This window comes from Aythya fuligula, chromosome 2 (assembly GCF_009819795.1).
Source record: "Aythya fuligula isolate bAytFul2 chromosome 2, bAytFul2.pri, whole genome shotgun sequence".
NCBI classification, from domain to species: Eukaryota; Metazoa; Chordata; class Aves; order Anseriformes; family Anatidae; genus Aythya; species Aythya fuligula.
In genome coordinates this window covers 70,303,540-70,326,760 of record NC_045560.1, presented here as the reverse complement: position 1 = coordinate 70,326,760, position 23,221 = coordinate 70,303,540, and the positions used below count along the sequence as shown (strand labels likewise).

Here is a 23,221-nt window from a genome sequence, read left to right as displayed (position 1 = left end):
GGAATGGGCCTGAGACCAGGTCTAGTGATGTTAATACTGATACAGTTATGCAGAAGACTGTTAAGTGAAAAAGCAAGCTGAATTTTGATCACACGGATATTCCCCCTCCAAAGTCAAAACAGCGGTCTGTGACAGGTGTCATGTTAATTAAACAGACATTTGGATTTCACTTATCTGTGGGATGCTAGCAATTTCTGCAGTGAGATTGCAGATGCAAACTTTCAAATTTTTTTTCTTTTTTCTTTTTTTTTCCTCCAGGTTATAAGGGAGTTTGCAATGGCAATGCTCTGGAAATTCATGAGAGTAGCGAGGTATTCTAAAACAGCTTTACCACCGAAAGTGAGAGGAATTCCGGTCCATTCAAGGCATTTTTCTTCTTCCAAGTCTGTACCTTCAGATTTTGCTGCCAGCACAACCTGCTTAAACACTGTGGAACTGCTTGGTAAATCTTATCCCCAGGATGACTACAGCAATGTCACAGAGAAGATTCTTTCTAAAGTGGGGAAGAACTTGCATAACAAAAAGCATCACCCTTTGTGGCTAATCAAGGAGCAGGTGAAGGACCACTTCTACAAGCAATATACAGGACGCCGTGGGACTCCACTCTTTTCTGTCTATGATGGTCTTTCTCCAGTGGTTACAGTACAGCAGAATTTTGATAGTTTACTTATACCACAAAACCATGCCAGCAGAAAGAAAGAGGATAACTATTACTTGAATCGTGATCACATGCTAAGAGCACACACATCAGCTCACCAGTGGGACTTGATACACTCCGGCCTAGATGCCTTTCTGGCTGTGGGAGATGTCTACCGCCGTGATACAATTGATAACACCCACTATCCGGTCTTTCATCAGATGGAAGGAGTTCGGCTTTTCTCCTGTCATGAGGTAGGAATTCCTTAGCTGAGGTGAAAGAGGTTTGGGTAAGTTGATCTTATTTGCTATTAGCAAGTGCATGCATGTAAATGAGTTACCACACAGGTGTTATGCAGTACATTGATAAAGATCAAGTAATTGGTTATGGACAAATACAGGTGAAAAATGTGGAATTTGAAAACACCTGTAAAATTCCCTAGAAAAGTCTGGAAAAAATGAATGATGAATACCTTGAAAGCTAGCAAAATAAAGTGGTATCTGAAAGGAAATGGTTAGCTCATCTGTAGAGATCAATTCTCATTGTATCGCAAGTCCCTTCTAGTGAAGTCATTTTACCACAAACTTTGTCGTATTAGTACTTGAAAGACTCATGGGTATGAACTGTTTCAGAATCCAGAGTGCAGTTTTTACTTTGTCATCTTTTTTCTTTAATAGCTCTAAGCTTCTGTAAATGAGTATCTCTTAATGAATTGTTCTATCCTTTACTTCATCCTAAAAACCATATTGAAGGATTGATCTGTTGCAGCTGTCAGTTACAGCTGTGCAATACATACAGTGTAAACTCATGAGTCCAGAAGACATCAGGTAAACAGTGCTAGGTAGATGTCCAAGACTTCTGAGTGCATATATTTTGTTGGTACAACTTGCATGTTCTGCAAATGCTTGGGTGCCATTAAATATTCTTGCTGTATCATGGATTAGTGTTATGTATAAGCCAGTTTGTTTTCCAAACAGTAATTGATTTGTATAATTTGTGTATGCTTGTAGCAATACTGCCAAATTCACATTTATATAACTAAAACTAGCTTATTCTAATAATACTGGGATGTAGACTGTTCTTAATGTAGTTGCCAATGGGTGACAGGAGCTTGGCAGGGAAGCCTGCTGGCTTTGGATGCCTGAGGGAAAACTATGGAAATCGCACTGCACTGCTTTCTCACTGGTGGGAAAGGTTCATGCTGTCTGCACTGGTGCTTCCCACTCCACACTGCTGCTTCATTTTCCACACTGAAAGCATAATACCTGCTTCTGAAGATGTTCTGTGAGTGATATGGTATCAAATACAGCTTGTAGCCACTTTTTTGGTAACCTGGAAAGGGAAGTTTGCAGATTTATCCAAAATTGATTTGTTTGCTGTTCTTTCACACGGGCTTGTTTGTGTGCATACAGAAGGGTATATGCAAGAGAAAAATGGATAACATTATAAAAATGCCATATTTAATACTTTAAGTGCATCCAAATTTTTTGCTTGAGCACAAGTTCAGACATCCATGCACAAAGGCTTATCTGCCATAAAATAGTCACATCTACACTCTTACAGGATGGACTTTTGAATTTAGGTGGGACTGAAATTATTGTTAAAGAATATGTTTCTGAAGAAATTTTGGACTTCATGACAGAGTATTTCTTTCTTCTGTGCAAATTTAATAACAAGAATAATAGGATTTAGTCAGTGGGAAGAAATTTACAGAAATGTTTACTGACATCATCTGTCAAGAAATACAGGATGTATAACAATCTGATTCATTTCATTACAGGTTGCTTCTTTATCTCTTCCCCCTCTCCTTACCCCCTACAAGAATGATTGAGTTGTTATTGGATAATGTTAATAGCTGATGAATTTAAAGTTAGCTATGTGCTAACTAAAACTGGAAAACGTGTCTGTCTCTCTCGAGAGTGAAAGTCCTGTCAACTTTCTAAGCTGATGAACACAGACTAGTGGTATGGTGCACAGCATGTAAATTTTTGTTTGTTGGACAACATGCACAAATTCTAAACCTGTGGATGATCTAAAGCATCCCTTTCAGCTTCAGTTGCAGATGGAATACTGATAGACTTGCAATATGTAAAACTTCTTGCAGACATCATCACAAGAGCCTTGTAGAAAAAATTGAATGTAATTGTGAAATTTCACTGAAGATTTTGTGTTTTATATTCTAGTTGCCTGCTCAAAATAACTGACAAGTTTAAATAATTCTAGGAGTAACTGAGCAGAAAAATGATTAAATGAAGATAAAACTACATGAAAGAAATATTTTTATATTAATTTATTTAAACCCATGTTTAAGTTATGACCCACTGAACAGAAGTGTGTGAATGTCAGGGCCTGTTACATTCATCTCAGACTTTTCTTTCATAACCACACCATGGTCTCTGGTGAGGAAATTTTCCTAGTACAATGGATAAGAAGGTATACAGCGAAAGGGAAAAACAAACAAACAAACAAAAAACTGCTAGCCCTTGGCTACAAGCTGTAGATTAGTTTAATTTTATATGCTATAGTTAATTTACTGTTCTTTTTTTTTTTTTTTTTTTTTTTTTTAATACTTGTCTCTTTCTCAACGAAAGTGATCGCAGAATTGGAGTTGGGGCTTGGTGGTCAACAAACCTCAAAACCCAGAATGATTTTCTAGGAACTTGAATTTTGAACTATGTTTTGTGTTTTATAGCAATTAGGTTTTATTAAATACATTCCTTTGGAGATGGCAGACTTGCCTGGAACTACCCCTAGGCATGCATTTACTGTTGAACACAGTAGTGTTGGTATGTTTTTGTTTCTTGTTTGTTTGCTTGAGCACACATAGGCTATTTTCTCAACTTCAGGAGGTTTGGAGAAGTTTCCTTGTGTTCAGCTGTTTCAATACTTCACACTAATCTTATACAGGCCCTCACTAGAGAAAGCAATTTGTACCAAATATTTAGCATGTAAAAATAGTTGCAAAAAAAATAACCAATGGAACAAAAAAGCAAATGCTGTTCTTTTTTATATATTCCTTTACTATTTTCTAATTGTATGAAGATGGGGATCAGTATTTCCTACTGATAATGGCAATTGGGTTAAAGCTTTCTGTGTCTGGGTAAGTAATGGCAGGCTTTATTTGGAAACAGTCAAGCTAAAGCAGGCCTCTGCAAACAGTTTAAAAGTTCAGGCTGGTATATCCCACATAGCTCAGACTGTATGTCATGTGGAACATGTGGAACAAGGTAGATAAAGCTGCAATTTGCTAGGTCCTGCATTTTGGCCACCTAACCTTACCCATAAAAGTGATCTAGAAGAAAGCTGGAGAGGGACTCTATCATGGAGTGTAGCCAGGGAACAAGGAATAATGGCTTTGAACAAATGTAGGGGAGATTTAGATTAGATGTGACGTGAGGGAAAAATTCTTCACTCAGAGCACAAAGCGCACATGGGAATTAGGGCTGAAGATGCACCTTGCTTCTGTTCTTTTCCATAAAAAATAGAATGAAATTACCTAAAAACACGTGTTAAAAATAAACTCAGGGCACAGGATGGGAGGTGCAGGACAGTCTCTGTGGCCGAGGGGCAGCCTTTCTCTCTGGCAAGCCAAATGGCCCAGGGGAGCCAGCCCCAGAAAAGGGGCCCTCAGCCCCCCCAGCCCTCCTCCTTGTCCACATGAGGGCATCTTCCAGGCTGCTCCCAGCACAGCCACCTTTGGCCATGCATGGGCCACTCCATCAGAGGCTTGCTGAGGTCACCACAGTGGCCACCACTGCTCGTGGGCCCTATAAAACAGGTCCCCTGCAGCTGGCCCACCACTCGCTGAGCATCTCGGCCCTCTGACTGCCAGCTTGTGTGGCAGGAAGGAGAGCAGGAGAGCGAGGCGAGCGGCAGGCCTCTTGGTGTGCGAGGACGGCGATGCCGTCCGGTGAAGGAAGCACCAAGAGGGAACGCTCCTGACTGGAAGGAAGGGTGTTGTGGGCGGAGGGATAGCGCCAGTGGCAGAAGAGACACCAGTGCCCAAGGGACCTCTGGCGCCCAGCCCACAGACACATACAGGCAGTATCATTGGCACCGCAGTGATGTGGGGAACAGGCTGGCCCCTCAAACACCCAGCAACAGGGGGCCTGGGCCTCGCCATAGGAGCAACGGTGATGTGGAGCGAGGGCAGGAGCATCAGACAGAGAGCTGCAGGGAGCCGAGGCATGCCCATAGTCCAGGACACAGTGTGGGACCCAGTAATGGCCGTAAACCAGACGGCACCGTCAGACCCATGCATGAAAATCAAGCCAACAGTGGCATGGGACCGAGGCATGGGACTGGATGGTCCCCTGGTCCAGCACCCTGGCCTGAGAACATTCTGGATGGAAGGCATCCCGTGTGGGCAGTCCCAGGCACGGACTGGCTTGTCCTTCTGCCAAACACAGTGGAGCCCATGGAGCTGGGTGCACAAGAAGAGGTGGAGGAACCAATGGAGGTGGATCCACCTCGGCCAGAACAGAGCTGGGACTACTGAGGCATGTCTTTGTGCTCTGCCATCCGAGAGTACCAGCAGCATGGCAGGAGTGCCCAGCGAGCCCCTACTCGTTGCTCAGGCTCCATTGCAAGCATTAACTTGGAGCCAACAAACACCATGGACATCCTGCAAGCTTACCTGCAAGATGTCCCGGCAATAAACAATTCTTGCCAATTCTTAGTGGTTGTTTGAGTGCTTCTTTTTTTTTTTTTTTTTTTTTTTTTTTTTGGTGGTGGCGGGGAATGGGCTAAAGTTGCGCCAGGGGAGGTTTAGGTTGGATATTAAGAAGAACTTCTTTACCAAAAGAGTTGTTAGGCATTGGAATGGGATGCCCAGGGAAGCAGTTGAGTCACCATCCCTGGAGGTCTTTAAAAGATGTTTAAATGGAGAGCTTAGTGATAGCTTAGTGATGTGGTTTAGTGGAGGACTTGTTAGTGATAGGTCAGAAGTTGGGCTAGGTGATCTTGGAGGTCTCTTCCAACCGAGGTGATTCTGTGATTCTGTGAATTTGCCATTTCACCTCAGTTTGGGAGTGGAAAAAAAATCAGTCCTCTGCTGAAATTTTAGGTAGGATAAGGAAGATGTAGAAGTGTCTCTCCTTTACAAATACAAATTCTGTAGTCAAGGCTGGGTGAAAACTTTTGTCCTTTGAAACCTTTGCTGTAATTTTTCATACTGTCAAAGTTAAAATTCCAGAAATAAGAGCTGGAAAAACAAATCATGGGTAGAAGTTTGGAATTTTAGAGTTCTCCTCTGTGATCTCCTTATCTAATTGCTTCTTTGGCTGTACAGTTTTCATGATGGTTGTTTGGCTGTTTTTTTAAGACAAAGTAATGTGTAATTGGAAGATGGGCAGGTAGCTGATGCTTTTTGCAGCTTTGCATGATTTCAAGTATTAGAGAAATTCCTATTTTCCAAGCAAACTCATTGGTAAAAATAGAAGTTATTAAGGCTGATTTTTTCCATAAACTTTTAAAAAATGTCCTCTGGCTATTATTAAAGAACCTCTCAGAATTTATTCGGACTTTTTTTTCCATATATTTAAAAATATTTTCCATAATTATTACATGAATGTTGGTATATAGGATCTAATATAAACAGCTAAAACTAGTGCAAAATTTAGCTTCCCAAATAAGCTTCAAAATTCTGGATGTAAAATAAACTGTTCTTTTAAAACATTACATCCAAATGGTATTTCTTTTGTATTCTCTTCCTGCAGCATGCCGACATGCATTTTATCCTTCTGAAGGACACACATATTTTCCTCCTTCTATGGTATATGGGTTTTTTCTTTTTTCTTCCTTTTTTTTTTTTTTTAAATAAGTAAATAATATTTTTTAAAATAAATAAACACTTTGGATTTGCAATATCGATACTGTTGTAGTCAGATTTGAACTCTAGCAAACTTTCTTGGACAGACTAGAAATGAAATTACTTCTGTGCTATGCAGTAGTCTTTGCTGCAGTCCTTTATCAGTTTGTAGAAAGAAAAATCTCAAAATACACTCTCAAAGACACTTCATGCCTGTTGGCCACCAGAGGGAGCCAATATAAACCCAATGGCAATCGCAAAACATTTTTCAATTGTGAACAAATATTGTTTACACATTGGAAGGAGACTTCATAAAGTATTTTATAGTCTGTATTGAATTATACATAAATTTTAAGGGGAACAGATGTGAAAACATAGGAATTTCTCCTCTAATTTAGTAACCTCATTCCAATGGAGCCCAATATCTGATTGTTCAGATAGGGAAATGGTTCTCTCATCAGGCTTGTTTGTGCTAACATCTGAAAACTATAAATAGACTGGGAAGAAGAAGTAGAGCTACATATTTATTTTTCATTGAAATGTTTTTGGATGAAATGCCAACTTTTTTGCTGCAATGGAAAAAAATGTAAATCTTCTGCTTAGAAGCAAGGGCAGCCTGTGCATTACTACTAATTTTTGCCATTCTGTATCATTGCAAAAAAAATCCAAATGTTCCTGTATTGTGAGTTTGTATCATGTATATCCTGAAGTGTTAAGACTCTTGTCCTAGGTGGTATAAATTTAGATGTTTCTCTGTTTCATATAATTTATTTCTCCTTTACTAGTCTTTTTGTACTTGTGTACCTCAGCCATGTTCTTCTTTTTTTTTTTTTTTTTTAATTTTTTTTTTTTTTTTTTTTTGCTTTGGGGTAGGTGTGAACACCTGAATGACCAACCTCTTTATTTCCTCTATTATTTATTTATTTACTTTAATCAGTGCATACCATGCTAGGTTTTCATTGTCACAACTGACATGACAGTGCCATTGAATTTGACTTCTCCAGAGTCCTGTATGTTACTGCACCTTTGGACACTGTGCTTCTGTTCTGATGTTGTATCAAATGAAAGCTCCTTTTCTTCTGTCATTCTTTTCTCCTGATGTGCAAGGGAATTCGAATAAATATATTGTGTTCCAGGGATCAGCCCATTATACGAGGTGATTTGGAGCATTTACAGTCCATGCAAGAATGTTTGTGTGGAAACTATTTTATTCCTCCATGTATATGAGAGTCATAGCAACAGTGGCACCGAGGAACGAGTAATTAAAAAAGACTTTAACCGGCCCAGGAAAGACATGGATCCTACCCCTCTGCACCCTGTGGCAGGGAGAGGCTTTTCCAAGGGGTGATACAAGGCCCAGCTGAAGTCGGTTGTGGACATCCCCCTTTCTGTGTATTTCTTCTGATTTGGGTGATGCTCCTCAGTGTGTGAGGAGTCGGTGACTGTCACCAGATGGCATGGAGGCGGGTTGGTTTATCAGTCACTTTGATGGAGGGCATTTGCCTCCTGTCGCATGAATCAGAGGGAATTTGGCATTTGTGGCTGCTTCAGGATAATAGTATTAAAGTGGAGATCCATTCACCTCTTTTCTGTAGGTGGTAATCGTAGAAACAGATTTTACTTTAGGATGGGCGTCTCCCAGCTGTCACCCTACAGGATTCTGTGCTTGTGCCATCTCTAGCACTGTGTGCCAGTAGTTGCTGGGCATACGTCCTAAACACATTTAGACATGGGCAGTTGTGCAAGCTGCATGCATTGGGTTATGGAGCTGGGGTTCTCACCAACGTGTGTCACATCAAGCTTCAGGTGTTGCCGCTGCCTCCAGGATGGTGTTTGAGATTGATGGTGAGCCCTGCATCACTCCCAAGGAGCCTGAGAGGTGATCCTCCTCCTCAGGACATAGAGGGGTAGGGGCATCTGTTCTAAATCTTCCATGTTACTTAAAAATAGAGCAGCGTTACTTTGCTGGAATATTGTGATGTGAATTTATTCCTGAAGCTGAAATTTGGCCGAGTAGCATGGATAAAGGGCCTGGCTGGAACTGGCTTTACTCTTGCAGATGTCTTTACAAGTTGTGAACAGTATTTTCCATGTATCATACGGTATTTTCCATGTTGTAGTCTGTAAATTGTTCCATAATAAGTAGAGTTTCAGATTACAAGGATACAGATAATATTCTTTGTTATTTTATTTGAAAATTTTATGGCAAATGGCATCAGAACTTCTGTGAGATGTTCACAGTGGTCGATGGCCTAGGAAGTTTGGAAGCCACCACTATATCTTTAATTATATATATAAAAAAAAATTATATAAAGTATTTCTTACTTGGACTTTGTTTCTCATCCAGCTAAAAAAATATTGCAGTGTGCTTCAGAATAAATAATTCAACGCAATTCTAAAATTCTGCAGGAATCGCTACAAGTGTGTTTAGGAAACCTAGTGTACTTAAAAATAGAGGAATTCTGATTCCCACAGGAACAGAAATATAAATCCTATTTTATATATATGCCTCATTGTAACTGATATCTGTAGAGCAGCATTGCTTTTTCTTTGTTGTTCTAAAATATCAGTATGGTTTTCCATTAAACACAGCAATGATTTGTTTTTTTCAGAAACACTTTGATTAGGTTAAAAATCAAAACAAGCAGAAAAAGGCCTTTCTTCACTGTAATTGGAGGACCGAAAACTGAAGAATCCAGAAATTAAGGTGACTGCTCTGCAGGCTTGTTGCTTGAAATGATCTTCACCATTTTGTAACAAAACGAATGCTTATTGGTATGTAGTAAAAACCATCCTGTTGTGCAGCCATGGCCTGTGTATCTTTTTGGCACTTGAAACTGCCTGGGCTGAAGTGCAGACTTACAAGTTTCATCATCTTGGAGGCTGATTGGGGCTGGCATTAAGTTTTCTTTTTGATGAGACATCATCAAATGGCGTCATCTTCATCATTCCTAATCCATCAGTTGAGTGTTACAGCACATTAAAGATGTAGTGGAAATGTTTTGCTCTTTGTAAGTGAATTTAGAGTGCAGCTGTTTGTTTATTTATAGAGATGTTCATTGGGGCAGTGAGTCAAAATGTATTAGATGTGGCAAGGACGAGTGCTGCCACATGCAGACTCCCCTTGTGTAGAGTGGATCTTCAGTGCTGGTTTGTTTGTGAGGGTAAGTACATGAGCATTACGTATTCATTATCTTAATAATTGTGTATGCATGACTGACAAGCATAATAGATGACAACTTTGTGGAAAAACAGGATATAGTGTAGACTGTCCTGATCAGAAACCTAATATAAATGCCAGCCTCCTGTGAAGAGAAACTTAATCTTGCCCTCAACATTAAATGTACGTAGAATGAAGCAGTGTGAGATTTAAAGTCTGTCAAGTGATTGAAGAAATGCTGGGGTCTATGTTGAAACCATGTGTGTGGCTTCTGTTCTCCATGCCATGCTGAGAAATACAATGAAGTGCTTTTAAAGGAGCATAGCTCCATTCTTCTTTGTCCAATTAGAAACTAGTATTTTCTGGGCACTACATGTTACCAAATTTGACTGTATTCTTAGTGTGAGCTGTCCTGATGTGAGGACAGGGTAAAGTTCATGCCAGATGGTAAGGTCACTTCAATTCCTTTCTGCCTTTGTAATGCAGTATCATTCAGATACGCTGATAAATTGCAAGTAACTATTAAATATTTTTTGACTTCTGCATGATGACACAATACTCATTTTTTGGAGTGCATTTACTTAAAGAACAACTTGACTCTACAATAGATAGAAGCATAGGTACTTACCACATGGTTACATGAAATTTCTCTTCTATTAGTAATAATAATCAATCCTGTCAAATACAATAAAATACTTCATTTTCTCTTAGTCTGCACCAAAGGAATAAATGTACATGAAATTGTAACATCTTCGATGTGACAGTGTTTTTTTTTTCAAGATTTAGATATTTTTTTCCATTCGTTCATGTATATGCTGGTGAAGAACTGACATCAAAAAGGAGAGATAGTGGTTCTTTATTTTATTTAAATTTTGACATCCCTGGCTTTTATGTATGTAGAAATGAAGTAGTGTTTCTAATCCAAGACATATTCAGCACAGTTTGGTGATCACTATGGTGAGACTGGTCTACCAATTTTAAATTGCTCATCTTGACATAGCAATATTTGTGAATGGAAAAAAGGGGAATAAATATTAATGCAACCACAAGGTATCTGTTTTTCCTCTGTATTGCCCTGTCCACAGTTGTGCTGGAATTGACAGGAGCTAACAGAACATCTATGGAAAATGCCGGAAGGAGTCGTCGTGCCTGACTGAAAGGGAGCCATTTTGTTACTGTCACCTGTGTTTCAGTAACTCCTTCAAGACCTGGCAGCCTTTGATGCTGCTGCCCAAAGTGGCCCTGCCGTGACCCACATGCCAGCATACCTCTCAATGCAGCCAATATGCTGATAACCTTACATGATATGCTCACTTCTAACCCAGACCGGTTTCCCAGCCCAGCTCCCTGATCCACCACATGGACTCCACATGGCCCGTGTGGGGTGCCTATGGATGGTCTGGCCGGACAAGCCAGTGGCAAGGTTGGGGAGCTGCTGCATGACCTAACACATGTATTTAGCGGTCCTTGCATGCATTTTCTTGCCACGTCTGATCCAATCTGCTGAAAAAAAAAATAATTGCTTCATTGCTTAGAAAGTAATTGCAATATGAGCATTTCAGGAGTAATACAATGGTATGGAAAAGCGTGTCCATGTAATACCTGTTTTAACGTGTACATCTGGTGTGTTCTAGTCCAAGGAGGGAAAATCCCTGTAGGCTGAGCAGTGTTTCTGGTTTACTGAGGATAGTCTCTTCAGGCGACAGAAAAAAAGAAAAAGCCAAAAGCTACCTGTAGTGGGCAGTCCAGAGCAGGAATCCAGCGTGGCCACACCAAATGGCCATGTCAGGGAGTCTGATTCTGTCCATTGCCTACCGAGGGAGCCTAAACTGAATCTGCTCCATACAGCTGGCTTTTGGGAAAGCCTCTTGGCTTTCAGACCCAGGTGGTAGATGGTTAATGTGTCCTGCTGACAGTAAATTAGTTATTGGGTGGGTATCATCTGCTTCTTCCAGCCAGAGCAGAAGTAATGCCAGCGGTAGGAAGTGTGGGGGGGTTAATCCTTTCAAGTGAGCACCTGATTAAAAAGTCTGCCATTTAGTAGTGTAATACCTAGTTTTGTCAAGCTGTGGCCTTTTGATTAGTAAAAATGTTTTTGTTAGACTGGTGAATTATCATTTTAGTATTTCTCTTCTTGCTCTTATTTTGCATTTTTCTGCAGTGCACTAAGGAGATTAACTTGAGAGGTGTATTCTCAGTCTGCCAGCCAAGTCTCCTCCTGACTAGCAATACAAATATAAATGCTACTGTTATATATGGAGTGGTAGTTCGTGTCGAGAAAATGGTTGATATTAATAAAGAAGGGGGAGATTTGAGAGAGTGGCCATGGGGGTTGGAAAGCACCGTGGTTGATGACAACGTTAGACTCTTAACGATGAGGCCATCAGGAATATAAAAGAGTTTAGAGGGAACAAAGAAGGGTGATTCAGGAGACTCCATGCAGTCTCCGGTTTCTTGATCTCCAGCCGTTAAGGCATGGAAGTTTCTGGGTGTTTGCTGTTGTTATATGCAAAGTTTTCATTGACCAATGAAAAGTTGTTTTGAAAACAACTGCTGTGGAGAGAAGGGTATGAGGGGAGCCTGCCCTCAAGATAAAAAAAAAAAAAAGAAGGCAACACGATGTGATGAAGTTATGTCATCATTAAAGAAGCAGAAAGAAGGAATGAAAAGGAACAGGCTGGCAGAACGGAGACCAGGACGGGAACAGGCACTTTGATTGCCTCATGAAGATAGGTTCGGCCAAACTCAGCAAACTGCTCAGAGAAGCTTATACAGAAGAAAGTCGCTGGAAATAGGCGGCACTGGAGCTGGAGAGAAGCTGGAGCTGAGAGAAGCGGACCTGTGCACACAACTGCCCCTCGCTGGTAAGCAGCTGCACATTATGGGGAATCATACGTCCTTAGGAACAAAGACTGTCCTGGTAACCTTACAGCTTATTCTCCTTATTAACAATCAGACAGTTTATGAGCCTGAAATATGGGACCAAACTGAGGTCAAGGTGTGGGACTCTGCAACTAAAAACGACAAGGTTGCAGTGGGATTGCTCGGCACCTGGCGAGCAATCTCTGAGGCCTTAAAGAGCCGTGTGGGACCACAGTCAGAAACGTGTGGTTTGCCAGACAGTGAGGGAGCTGCGGGCTCCTTTACTGATCCGACTGCTACGCCAGGGGCCCCTCTGCTGCTACAGCCATCGAAGGCTTTTGCTGTTCTGCCCCCTGTTGACCTGGACGTGCCTTTTGACCCAGGCCTATTGGCCTTCAAAAGGAGATGGATATGCTTTTCTTCGATCCGGGAAGAACGGGATACATAAGGCCTGAAGACCGAGTTGCTTGACAACTTAAAGCGAGACATATTGTTCAAAAGGAATGGAAAATGGAGACTTGTTAGTAATCAAGAAAAGGAATGGAAAATGGAGACTGTTAAGTCATGGAACTTAAAGGATTGTTTGTTACCTTTCCTGATTGTACGTATGTATAGGCATCCTCGGGTTTAGTATGTAAAGCAATGTTCTGTATATTTAGAATGTTTTATGTTCGTGTGTGTGTGTTGGTGGAACATAAGACTCCCCGCACACCCAGCGCTGTTTACTTGCCTTTTATACCTTTTATATCTTTTATAAGTATAAATATTACTAGATTGTGATTGAATTGAGACTTCATTTATAACACTACTGATGTGTTGTTTTTTTTTTTAATACCCTGTATCAATTTGGCTGCTAGTTTGCATGCTGTGTAAACTCAGACTCCTTCTGCATGTGTAGTATGTGTGAAACATGCTACAAATTAGTCAATTAATTGTGGCCAGCATTTGTAGGCTACGCGAGGTTTATTTGAACTTTTTAAAAGCATTTCATGTACTGTAGAAGTCAAACTGCAACTGAAACATTTGTGCACATCCATGGATTGTTAAGGTTACACGCTGTTGGTGGCATCTCTTGAATAAAAGCTAGCTATGTTGGGAGGCTTAATGTGCAGAAAATGTCAATGTGTGTTTTTTTCCCCTGTGTGTGTGATGGGTTAAATGTGCAAGGTGAAGGAGGAAGGGGTAGTAGGAAAGGGCACTAGAAACACTTTCACAATTTAGCTCCCTACGCTCCAGAATTAACAGAGCTATGTAGTTGTAAAGATTTCAAAAAAAAATCCTCTTTGCTGTCTAAAATAGTTTGTTTTCCTAAGACACAGAACCTCCAATGAGGTGACTTAGTGAGAGTGTTTTGTTGGTCCCTTTGAGAAGATTTAGAATCACCAGTCCGTATCTGCCTGGGATTTCCTGGACAGAAATGTATGGGAATGTACAGGAAATCAGAAGACTTCAACTTGCAGCAAATGTGGTGGAGAGCAGCCTCTGAATGAAGAGCAGCAAGTCTGGCACATCCTAAATAAATTAGATACTTTCAAAATAACAATCTCAAAAAAAACAAAGAAAAGAGATTGCTTTCCTTTATAAATAATATTGAAGAATATACTGTATTTATAAATTATTATTGAAGATAAAGTTCAGAAACAAAAGAAATCTTACATCATCACAAGAACCGAAATATTCGAGTATTGTAGTGTTTATTGAATAGAATTTGTATAAAATCACAGCTTCTACATTTGTTTCTCATGGTGAAGGCATAGCAGGTAAGCTTCTCACTTAAATCAATAAAACTTCCTGTTTTTTTTTTTTGTTTGTTTGTTTGTTTGTTTTTTAATTTAGAAAGCCATTGATGCAAAGCACTAATTTTGTTTGTATGTGTTTTTATTCTAGTTGTTCTCCAACATCAAAGATGGTGAAAGCTTCCAGTTGTTTGAGCAAGGTCATCGCACTGCACACAAGCAAGAATGTCACACCATGGAGGCAGTGAGGCTGGTGGAGTTCAATCTGAAGCAAGTGCTCACAAAACTCATGACTCACATCTTTGGTGATGGTAGGTTCTTGCACCTTTTTTCCTGGCCTGCTGGTAGCTGTGGGCATCCATACTTTTGAGAAAGATTTTGCTGCATAACAAAAACGGGAGACTTCAGGAGGGGTGATGTTGACAGCTGGTATTCTGAAATAGTCATACGTGTTTGTAATTTTGGGAGCCCTCATCCATATTCTTTATTTACATTTTTGCCTTAAGTTTTGTATAAGAGTTCCATTCAAGTGTCTTTTAATTTTTGATTGGTCTTACACCTGTAGTCTGCATTTTATTTATTTATTTATTTATTTAAATACTATTATATGTGCACCTTATAAAATTATCAAACACAGCCCAATACACCACACACTTGTCTCTTAATTTTCCTGAATACTGGTTTGCACAATGCTGTGAGCTGAAGAGATTTTAGTTATGCCAGTATGTCAAGGTAACATAGCAGGCCCTATCTGTAACATACAGATAGGGACACGTCTGATCCAACTACAGGCTCTCATCTGGCAGCACGGAGCTTGGCAGAAGGAGGTGTACATATGTGCATGTGTTGCTTTGGTATATGTGACCGCGGAGTGCCCTTACCACTTCCCTCACATGAATAAATAAAACTTTGCAGCTAAGGGGAGACAGTGTTTGCTAAGTTTGCACCAAGATGAAAAATAATTGTTGTTTGGTGCTTAGAGTGGACTGAGAAAGCGTAATGAATGTCTGTGTATAAGAATGAAATATCCTCTCCTCAGAAATACCTGGTTTTGGTTTCAGTAGCTGCTGAATTTATAAATGGCCTGAGTTAAAATTGCTGCCCTAATGCTATTTCCTGGCAAAGAGGCTGCTCTTCTGAACTGATTCATTTTTCTGTTGAGGAAATACTGGATAGCATTAGGATGCATGGAGAATGCTGGCTACTTTCAGAGCTCTTTTAAGATGCCCACTGAATTTAGAGCAGTAGTTCCAAGAGTGGATTGATGATGGTGACAAGTCCTTTCGATGACTCTTTGAATATTATTCTGATATTCTAAAGGAGAATTTACAGCAAGAGAAACTTTTAACAGCTTTTGTTTTACCTTGCATGGACAGAAATTTTTTAGGTTCCTGAACTCAGTGTTTTCTGTGGTTGTATTTAGCAGAATGTGTATTTGACTTAACAGCAGCCTTTTGAAATGCATAAAATTAGGATCAAAGTGAGCAATTGGAAGAATGGTATTTTTAGATGAACCTCATATGCTAAGGATGTTGTTGAAATAAGCAATTCTTAGCCATTATTAGTTATATTTGAAACTGTAGTGACATCCTTCCCTAGCTGTTGACAGAAGCAGCACTTTAAGCTTTAGAATGCTGGCTATTATTAATTCTTCCAGAGCTCACATGATAGCTAGAAAGACATTAAAAAAATTATACAGACTGAAAGTAGATGCCTCTTACTGTAGGGATTTTCTATGTCTATATACACAGTATTTTTCCTGAAACACAAAGACAAGATATATAATGATTTAAATATGATTGTCTCTCTTTTTTTACCCCACTCCCACTCCCCCATGTAAATGTGATGCTATCTCTCCTTCATTGTCTTGATCTTGTAAGCTGTCAATAAAAACAGGAAAGTAATACTCAGAGTAGCAAACTTCATGCCAGGCACTAGATGTAGAAGATGAGTGCAATGCAAGTGACCTGAGGCACACATAATTAAATTTATATTTTGACACCCATTGTCTTTAATATTTTTTTTTCACTTTACTTTACTTTTAATTAATTTTTGTGTCTCATCCCTCTGATACATCCCATCAAGTCCCATTAACCTGTATTTGTCCAATTCGTATGGTTTGTCCGTCACTCAGCCCTCCCCTGCTATTGGTGGTTTGCCATTTTTTTGTAGTTGCTTCTTGATATAGAGGTTTGGGGGCTGACTTCACCTGTGAGGACCAAAGTAGAAAAGGCCCTGAGTATCTCAGCCTTTTCTTCTTACACTTCTGCTTGTTATTGACTTACTTACAGAAGGTTCCGTGTTATTTGTGACAACCCAAACCAGTTTGAGCTCCAGCTGGGCTTTTGCCTTTCTAGCAGCATCTGTGCATGCCCAAGTAGTATTTGTTTGCACTTCCTGGGAGTCTGTCCCTTTTTCCATCTCTCATATACTTTTTATTTGCATTTGGGCTCACTATATAGCTTACTGTTTAACCGGGCTGTTTTCATGTTTCGACAGCTTTTTTTTATTTTTAATTTTATTTTGCTACTCATCCTCCTCATGCCCTAGGATCTTAAACTCTGCAATTTTATGAACACTGTAGTCAAGGGTGCTTTTGACAGTAATGTCTCTGACCAAGGCATCTTTATTTATAAGGAGTAGGTCCAGGTTACTTGCTTGTTATTAAATAAACGTGTTGTATTATCTTCCCCAGGTATACTTGTTTCCAAGGACCTGTTTCCAAACTAATTCTCATTCTGTTTTTTGCTTATACTTTCAATCTTTATCCCCTTTCAATCTTTATCCCTTTTGTATTATTTTTAGTGTTTGCTGCAAATTCTAGTTGTCTTATAACAAACACACACAACTAGTGGGGGCCGTTGCTGTCATTTTTATCCCATTAGGGAAGTCCCTGTTTTTACATCAATTTTTTTCATAATGAGGGGTGTGAAAATCCCCATAAAATTTAAACAAACAAACAAAAAAGCCCTCCCAAATCTCTGTCTAGAAATGTACCTGCCTTTCTATTGCTACAGTTTGAGAAACAAGATTTTACCTGTTGGAATATATAGAGAAAGAGGGAAGCGTGGCCTTTAAAACATTGGACACGTGTTCCTGTTAATGTATTGCTCATTTGGGTCTTCAGGAAGCGCACACACTGATTTGCTCCTCTGCTGAGAAAACACCAATGTGGAGGTGGAAAGGGCTCACAAGTACTGCAGCCCACAGCAGACTTGGGTATGAGCTGCCGTGCTTCGTGTGTCTCTCGTGACAACACAAAAGTCTTGCAGAGAGCAGTGGCTCACAACTGGCCGGGTGGAATATGCGACACCCGGGTGTATTTGGGGTGTTTCCACGCGGTTGATAAATGCTTCTGACTTTCATCCCATTTCTTTCAAGACAACAGCCTTAATTTAATGAATGTAGCTCTTATCCTGCTGGGGCAACTACAGGAACTGAGCAGTGGGGATTTTGGAAAGTAAAGAGATTTGTGGTGAGGGTCAGCTGCTTCGTCAAGTTAAGTTGCAAAGAGTTTTGAGCTCAAAGCTGATCATACTGATTTCTCATGTGTTGGTTGAAAGCCTGTCCCAAAATATATTCATTTTGTCTTGTAGTATTTTCATTAGATTCTCCTCAATAAAGTTTTCTTTTTCTCGTTCACTATTGTCATATTTACCTAACAAATTCCTAGGCACCTGTAAGAGAAGGTGGGAAGATGAGTAATGCCATATTTTAATTAATAGTTCTGCTATTGTTAGTTGTCATCAAACAGCCACTGAATGTCATTTAAATCAAACACATTGCTCTCATCTTTCTTTTTAACTCTTGTACTGATATCTCGGTAGAGTGCATTAACGCTGACAATTTACATTGACAATTTATATTAGCTGGATTGGAGGTGTGGGCTACTCAGCAGTTGACTTCTCTGGTGGCCCCAACTCAGTGCCTTCTGTTCTCCTTGCACAACTTTCCTCTCTCTCCCACAGACTGCTTCTCTAAATATAATCCCCACAGCAACAAAGAGAACTTCTGGTCAGCAAAAACCATCTGGGTCTCTGGCTTTGTTGCTTCAACACCATGGCGTAGCAATAGACTGCTTTGATGTGTTGGTCGCTTTCTTTTCTTTTTTAGTGCCTTTGGTCAAGCCTTTTTCATCATGATACTCAATTAGACTAGCACTGACAGATACTTGTTTAGTTTAGTATCTGATAAGACCATTGCTTCCGAGTGCAAGTTAGGACCAATGTCTTACCTGGATTCACTACTTAGAAATAACAGTAACTATTAAATTCTTCCTTCCTCATTGGAGATGCAATACCTAGGTTGCTAACGTACACGTGCCCGCTGGAAGGACTCCCATGGACATCATGAGGATGAGCTAATATAAATAATTCCTTGTAACTAGTGAAATTACTGATTTTGTATCCAGTGATCAGACACTGTTTAGATTCTGCATTATGCTCTCTGGGTTTTTTGGTCAGATATGCATCTCTCGGCCTCCTCAAATGTCTAGAAAAGATATTTTTTTTACCAGGATAACCATAGGCTTTATATGCAGAAATATATCAGGCCTAATCAAGTAAATTATCTGGTACTACAGAATGCATGATCTTCACAATCCTTTAAGTCTTTAGTGTTTTAATTTTCTGAGTGTGAGCAATGTCCTTTAATCCTTGGGAATATGCTGAGTACAAAGACAATAATTTGTCTAAATAATAAACATAACCATTTATTCTGTGATTCTCTATGGAGAGGCTTAATCTTGCTGAAGGCTGAGTGCCCTCTACTTTTCAGTAAAGTCTTCCAGAATCAGAAGTCTCAAAGAAGACTTTGCAGAGGTATTCCTGGGTGTCCTGGCTACAGATAGATACAATTACGTGTCATATGGGCTTAATTTAGAGAGCAGAGTGAAGGTGAGAGCTGTTTCTTCCTTGTGAATATATTTTATTCTTTTTTTTTTTTCATATTTACATTTAAAATGAGTGTCCCTTAAGAAAAGTACTTAGAAGTCTTAAAACTCAAAAAAACAACAACAAAAAACCACTTTATTTTATTTCATCTTTTAAAATTCAATTAAGAATGAAAAGCAGATAGTTTCTTTTTTTTTCCTGAGCTTCTTTTTAAAGTAATTAGATGATTAAAAAGAAACCACAGTCAGAATGTTGTTTCTGAACATCAAACTACTTGAAATTCCATGTCATTCTTGCTGCAGTTGCAAATTTTGCAATCTAAATGAAAATATTTTGTGTGCATAGCTTCGCAGTGAATGCATAATTGTACAGCCCTAGGATTAAAAACGCATTTGTACAAAGATTGGGAAATTAAGAAACTGATTTCCACATACCATTCTGTTGTATGCACATGACTGTATCCCACCTATGTGATTTTTTTTTTATCATTATGTACACAAAAACACTGTACAGTGATTGATTGCTGTAAGTTGTAATATAGTTGTAAATGGTATAATTGCTAATGCTTCCAATTTTCTGAATTCTTTGTGTAAAATTATCAAAGCACGTCTAATGTATAAACTCACCGAGGTTGAATTTTAAGAGAGAGAAGAAAATGTAGAAGTACCAACGTGTTTGTTTTGAAACCTGCCAGTCCATTTGAAAGTTCATTACATCCAAAAATGTACCTTGTAACTGTCAGGTCTTTTAGGTTGGGCTGTACATGCATACTTCTGTTGTAACTTACTGTTTCTGTAGCCACGTCTAATGTTTCAGAAGTGATCAAAGAAAATCTAATTCTGGAGGCTACAACAAATGTTTTGATTTGAAAAACTCTCAGTATAGATCATGGGTTTTCACATTAAGTTCCTTTTATGAAACAAAGCCCCCAAACCAAACCAGGAGTGTTAACAGTTCCATCACCCAAACAACCTTTGCTCTGCCCTTTGTTTTCAGAACTGGGCCTGCCGGATTGTTAATGAGCCTACTGATGGTTAGAATTTGGCTTAGCTGAAGGGAAGGATGGTGTTGGGGTTAAGGCATTGAGCAGAGGATTAGCAGTTCAATTCTCTTCTGAATTTTTATGGTTCATGTTTCCGAAACCTTGTTTTTCCTGGCACCTAATGGCTAGAGAAAAATCTTTAGCAACAGACTGCTTGCGTAAATGATTACAAGAACTAAAACCCATCAAATATAATGAGGTCCTTGACTACAGCCCTGCATTTGACAGTGCTGTAGACCTTGCCCTCTTCTGGCTCTGCTGCTCTGCAATGTCAGGTGGTTCCCATCTCTCCTCAGTGGGACTTGAGATGTGGGGAGGAGAGGGAATTAGCAAGTGTCACCGCACTCCTGCACTTCACATCCATGCAAAATTTAAAGCTGGTCTCTTGGGAGCTCCACAGGTCCAGAGTTCTCTCTGTGTTTGCATGTGGCATACCTAAATAATGCTGTACATCTCTCTCTGCCTGTGTATATGTTCATATAATTTTGTGTACAGACATATATTTTTAACATCTATATTTAAACATACACAGAAAGAATCTATATTTTAAATAGGTTCTGATGAAAAAAATTGCTTGCCTAGCTGATCAGCAAAATGCAATGGAAAATTTAAGACTTAGTTTTTCTGTGAGGAGCAGTTAGTCATTTCCTGGTGCAGAGAATAACAAAATTACTGACTTTCCAATGATCTTGGCTCATTTTCATTCTATGCCAGGTGGTTGCTAGAGTTTGACAAATGATAGATTTGGTTTCGAAGGGTGCTTGAATTGCACAAAGTGTTTTTCATATTAGGGAAGACATGGTCATTTTTTTCCACAAGTTTTAAGATTTATCGCCTTGCACAAGTGTTGTAAATTAGTTTGTTTGCTATTTATTTTCTCTGGATTGCTGTAATTGGTGTCATTAGTTGAAGGGCAAGTTTTACAGATGGTTGGGAGGGATGGCCTTTTATGCATACACTCGTTATATTTATTTATTTTTTAAACACTGCTACAGGACTGCAAGTCAGATGGGTAGACTGCTACTTCCCGTTTACTCACCCTTCCTTTGAGATGGAGATCAACTTCCAAGGAGAATGGCTGGAGGTCCTGGGCTGTGGGGTCATGGAGCAACAGCTAGTTAACTCAGGTACTGAAACTCCTTTACTTCATTGACATCTCTATTTGCAAACACTTCCAGTGCAATCAGTTTCACAGCCTGAAATGCCCCCCTTTCTCCTGGTGAGTGCAGGCATCTCTGTTAGCAGCAGCTGCCACAAATAGTCCTCAGGTGGAAGGCAGTCCTTCCATGCTGTGATTGGAGTGTAACAACTGAGTGAGCTGGAGCCTGCAAACAGAAAGCTTGTCTTTCATTTTCTGCGATAAGGAGACAGACGGATCCCAGCTTTAAAAGAGAAACTGATGAATTAGGTTGTGCATTTTTCTGACTTACAAGAGAAGTCAAGTGCATGCACAGTTATGATTTTAAGGTATTGTGAGCAAATAGCATCCCCTAGTATTTGAAATATGAGAGTGTTCTGGTATCTCTGACATGTAGAAAGAAGAAAGTGACTTCAATCATCATATTGCTAGTTAGTTGCTGGGTAAATGATAGGTTGCTTTTTGGTTCTGATTTTCTTCTTTTATCCTCAGCTTTGTTAGTATGAGGTTGTAAATTTCATTAAGAGCCACATGATTTAAATTGGAATTATGACAGTAAAATGTCACATGACTATTTGCTTTCCAAAATTTATATGTGAGTACAAGGAAGGAGAGGAGAAATTATGTGTTTTTTTATTTATTATTATTATTATTATTTTCACAGTGAGAATTTAACATGCTCGTCTTTTCAGTGACAATAGGCAATTCTGCTTAAGCACAGGGCAGCGCTCAGACCTCCATCAGTCAGTGTCTTTCAGTATTAGTTATTAGGTATGGGAGCCTTTTGGAATATGATCCATTTAATTCTCACAAGCATACTTTCATATAGCCATAGAATACTCAGTTGATTTCACTGCAGTTGGTTTGCAAAGCTATTGTGTTTTAATGTGCTCTAAATACTTTCTTTTGAAGTCCAAGTAGGATACCTATAAATGGCCCCAGTTATTTGGCACTGCTTTATTTTCTTCAAAGCTTGCATATATCTTAGTACGATCATTTTACTTTAATAAAGATGAATCCTTTTCCAGAGTTTCTCACCAGTGGGTTAATGCTTTATGCCAATGTACTTTATCAGGCTGTTGTGTTCATGGTGTGGTAAATATAACACAGGTTCTGATCAGCCTCAGGAGTGAAAGAGTGCTGTGTAATATTATTTTGATCAGATGTAATATGCTAATGGCCAGACTTTCTTCTTTAAAAGCTTTTATGCTGCTCAGGTCTTATGTTTAGGTTCTTTTAATGTGTGTGAGGAGAGCTAAACTGTGGCCCCAAAACAATTACTGTATGTGTTTATTTGTGTGTGTGAATGAATGTACATGAAATGCCAACAGGCAGTTTTCTACAGCAGTCAAAATTTTCAATTTAATCTGTCTCAGCTCTTTCTCACCTCTCTGAATTACGGTCTTCAACGTTATATCCCTTCTGCACCAAAACTCTACTATTTATTGTAATTCTAATCTTCCAAGAGAACATGAATTTATTAATTCAAGTCTAGCTTTTGAACACCTTGTGAATTTGTATTATGAGTTGGAAAAACAAACAGAAAAAAAAAAAAAACAACAAAGAAGGACGGGTTCTTTTCCTTTATTAGCAAGATACTTTTAGAGGGTTGGACCATTGAAGAAGTGCCAGTCATTTTTCACTTCATTTAGGAGTTTCACTTTATGCAGCCATACTTTTGTTTTTCAGCTTCCTCTGGTAGAGGTTGGACTCGATGATCTTGAAGTCTCTTCCAACCTAGAAATTCTGTGATTCTGTGATGGTAATTGCAAAAATATGTGATTACAGAATCTGAGTCTAATGTATTTTTTGAAGCATTGAGATCTGTTTACTTTTAGTGAGGAAGAAGTGTGGTCATAATTTGTGTTGGCTAACAATTAGCTTATTTGATTTAAAGTAACATTGCAGACAAGTTAGTTCACATTTTCAATCAAGTAAGGAGTCA

The 23,221-nt window shown here is 39.3% G+C and overlaps 1 protein-coding gene across 4 annotated transcripts in view; it reads left to right on the top strand.

Annotated features, from left to right (window-relative positions):
• The window catches only part of FARS2 (phenylalanyl-tRNA synthetase 2, mitochondrial), a 247,055-nt gene that overhangs the window by 55,003 nt on the left and 168,831 nt on the right, over positions 1–23,221 (top strand). For 3 of the 4 annotated variants that reach the window (XM_032181399.1, XM_032181400.1, XM_032181401.1), the window contains 3 exons: positions 259–891; positions 14,356–14,515; positions 21,134–21,265. In XM_032181399.1, the coding sequence (XP_032037290.1) occupies positions 277–891; positions 14,356–14,515; positions 21,134–21,265 (907 nt within the window). In that variant the 5' untranslated portion in view covers positions 259–276. Of the gene's footprint in view, positions 1–258; positions 892–9,116; positions 9,611–14,355; positions 14,516–21,133; positions 21,266–23,221 lie in introns of those variants that run through there. The other variant, XM_032181402.1, reaches the window with a different exon arrangement.